The following is a 779-nucleotide window of genomic DNA, read 5'->3' on the forward strand; positions in this document are numbered from 1 at the left end:
AGGCGCTTTCTGCGGTGTTTCCCCATACACGTTCACAGCTGAAACCGCACTAGAAACGGCCAAAAAGAAGCACAAACGAGCAAAAGGGTCAACTGGGTGGTGCACTGACCTGTCGGGCCCACATGGACGCATACAACCCATTTGGCTTCTGCAGCAGCTGCTGATGCGTTCCGATCTCCGCGACTCGACCTCTGTCGAGAACAGCAATTGTATCGGCGCCGGCAACTGTGGAGAGGCGATGAGCAATCAAAAGAGTAGTGCGACCACGGGAAACTGCTTGCAGAGCCTGCCAATAGGGTGTAAGCATACACACAGCCGAAATGGAGAGGGCTTGTATTCACCTCATGACGGCAGGAATGAGAGAAGCTGCACCCTGCAAGTGACTGCCTGCAGTTCCATATACTTTTCTCACGCCCATGCATATAAACAAGCCTATATGTATAAATGTATAGATATGTAGGTTTCTGGTAGGTGTATCCACGCCTCTCACCAACAGGAGGAGGCGCAGACACATACCTTAAGGATTTTGTGCTCGGTATGGAGGTCCAGGGCGCTCGTCGCCTCATCAAACAAAACTATCTCCGGGTTGCGCAACAGACATCGTGCGATCCCGACCCGCTGCTTTTCGCCGCCGCTGAGGCGAAGGCCCCGGTCGCCAACAGGCGTGTCGAGGCCATCGGGAAGCGACTCTACCAACTCTGTTAGTTCAGCGAGGCGAATTGCTTCCTGCGCACCGCCGCCACAGCACAACTAAAGCAACAAACAAAAGCATGACGTCA

At 53.8% G+C, this 779-nt stretch overlaps 1 protein-coding gene across 1 annotated transcript in view; it reads right to left on the reverse strand.

The window, feature by feature from the left end:
- Positions 1-88: 88 nt before the first annotated feature.
- Positions 89-779, reverse strand: part of EMH_0033000 (ABC transporter, putative) — a gene marked incomplete at both ends in the record, with an annotated part of 8,500 nt that continues 7,809 nt past the window's right edge. The window contains 2 exons of the mRNA XM_013494699.1: positions 89-286; positions 517-726. Of these exons, the coding sequence (XP_013350153.1) occupies positions 89-286; positions 517-726 (408 nt within the window). The remainder of the gene's footprint in view (positions 287-516; positions 727-779) is intronic.

This window comes from Eimeria mitis, genomic scaffold (assembly GCF_000499745.2).
Source record: "Eimeria mitis Houghton genomic scaffold, Emh_scaff1255, whole genome shotgun sequence".
Taxonomy (NCBI): Eukaryota; Apicomplexa; class Conoidasida; order Eucoccidiorida; family Eimeriidae; genus Eimeria; species Eimeria mitis.